General features: G+C 37.3%; 1 protein-coding gene across 1 annotated transcript in view; it reads right to left on the bottom strand.

The window, feature by feature from the left end:
• LOC119588623 (flocculation protein FLO11-like) overlaps positions 1-1,028 on the bottom strand; it is a 9,860-nt gene extending 8,832 nt beyond the window's left edge. The window contains 1 exon segment of the mRNA XM_037937262.1: positions 870-1,028. Within this exon segment, the coding sequence (XP_037793190.1) occupies positions 870-890 (21 nt within the window). The 5' untranslated portion in view covers positions 891-1,028.
• Between the last annotated feature and the right edge of the window lie 32 nt (positions 1,029-1,060).

Raw genomic sequence — 1,060 nt, 5'->3', positions numbered from 1 at the left:
GGGCCTGCCACACACGTGCAGTTTTAACTGACAGTTATAACTGTCAGTTAAAACTGAATGTGTGTGGGTATCTCAGTTGCTCATTTCGTCAGTTCAACAAAACTGTACAGTTAAGCTGAGACAAATACAATGTTCCATATTTCTAACTGAAAGGAGTAACTGAACTGAGCGTGTGTGGGGATTCGTAACTGTACAGTTCTCAACTTCATGTGGCGATATTGCTCTTCTCATTATTGTATCTTTCTTTTTAATGAAAGGAGAAACCAGCGAAAGCAACTTTTGGTACACTGTTTCAGTCATGCGCAAATAATTGAAAAAATCAATTGGTTCTTCACTTAATTCCCTTAATAATTTAATATCAGAACATTGATTTCGCCTTTGTGACCAGTTTTTGCACCACTGTTTACACTTTTTAGTTTTCTTTTTTCTATTGTTTGTAGCATTACAAAAAATACACCGAGAGCGGCAAGATCATACTCCTCGGAATCCATGGTAAAAACTGAGGGATTAAACTGTGTGTGTGTGTGTGATTTCATTTTTAACTGACGTCAGTTTAAACTGTGTCAGTTATAACTGAACAGTTATAACTGTCAGTTAAAACTGCACGTGTGCGGCCGGCCTAATAGACTTATCATCAGGAGGGATGCAGTCAATTTGTTAAGTTACCAAAACTCTTTTCTACCCTTTGAGGTGGGAAATAACAGATTCAAGAAATAGTAACTGTAAGGTTGAATAGCTGTGTGAAACAAAAACATTACCCTATCCCAAGCCATCTGACATGCGTCATACTTCGTTAAACTTGTGCAACAAGTAATTTTAAAGATAAAGTTCGAAACACTAGTAGAAGCACCTCTGGCTTATTTTCTTACCCTAACGTGTATCTGCAACATATAACTTCCATTCCATACCTTCCCTGGGTCTTTCCTGCGGTAACCATGAAACAAAATAATCAGCACTGGCTTAATATTCTCTGCAAAAAGACATTTTGATTAAAAATCTACACGTTTTCTGGTTTGTTTACACTCTGTTTCTATGGCAACCGAGTCGCATTTGCTATAAC

Source organism: Penaeus monodon, chromosome 24 (assembly GCF_015228065.2).
Source record: "Penaeus monodon isolate SGIC_2016 chromosome 24, NSTDA_Pmon_1, whole genome shotgun sequence".
In the NCBI taxonomy this organism is placed as follows: domain Eukaryota; kingdom Metazoa; phylum Arthropoda; class Malacostraca; order Decapoda; family Penaeidae; genus Penaeus; species Penaeus monodon.
This window is presented reverse-complemented; position numbering and strand designations above follow the sequence as displayed.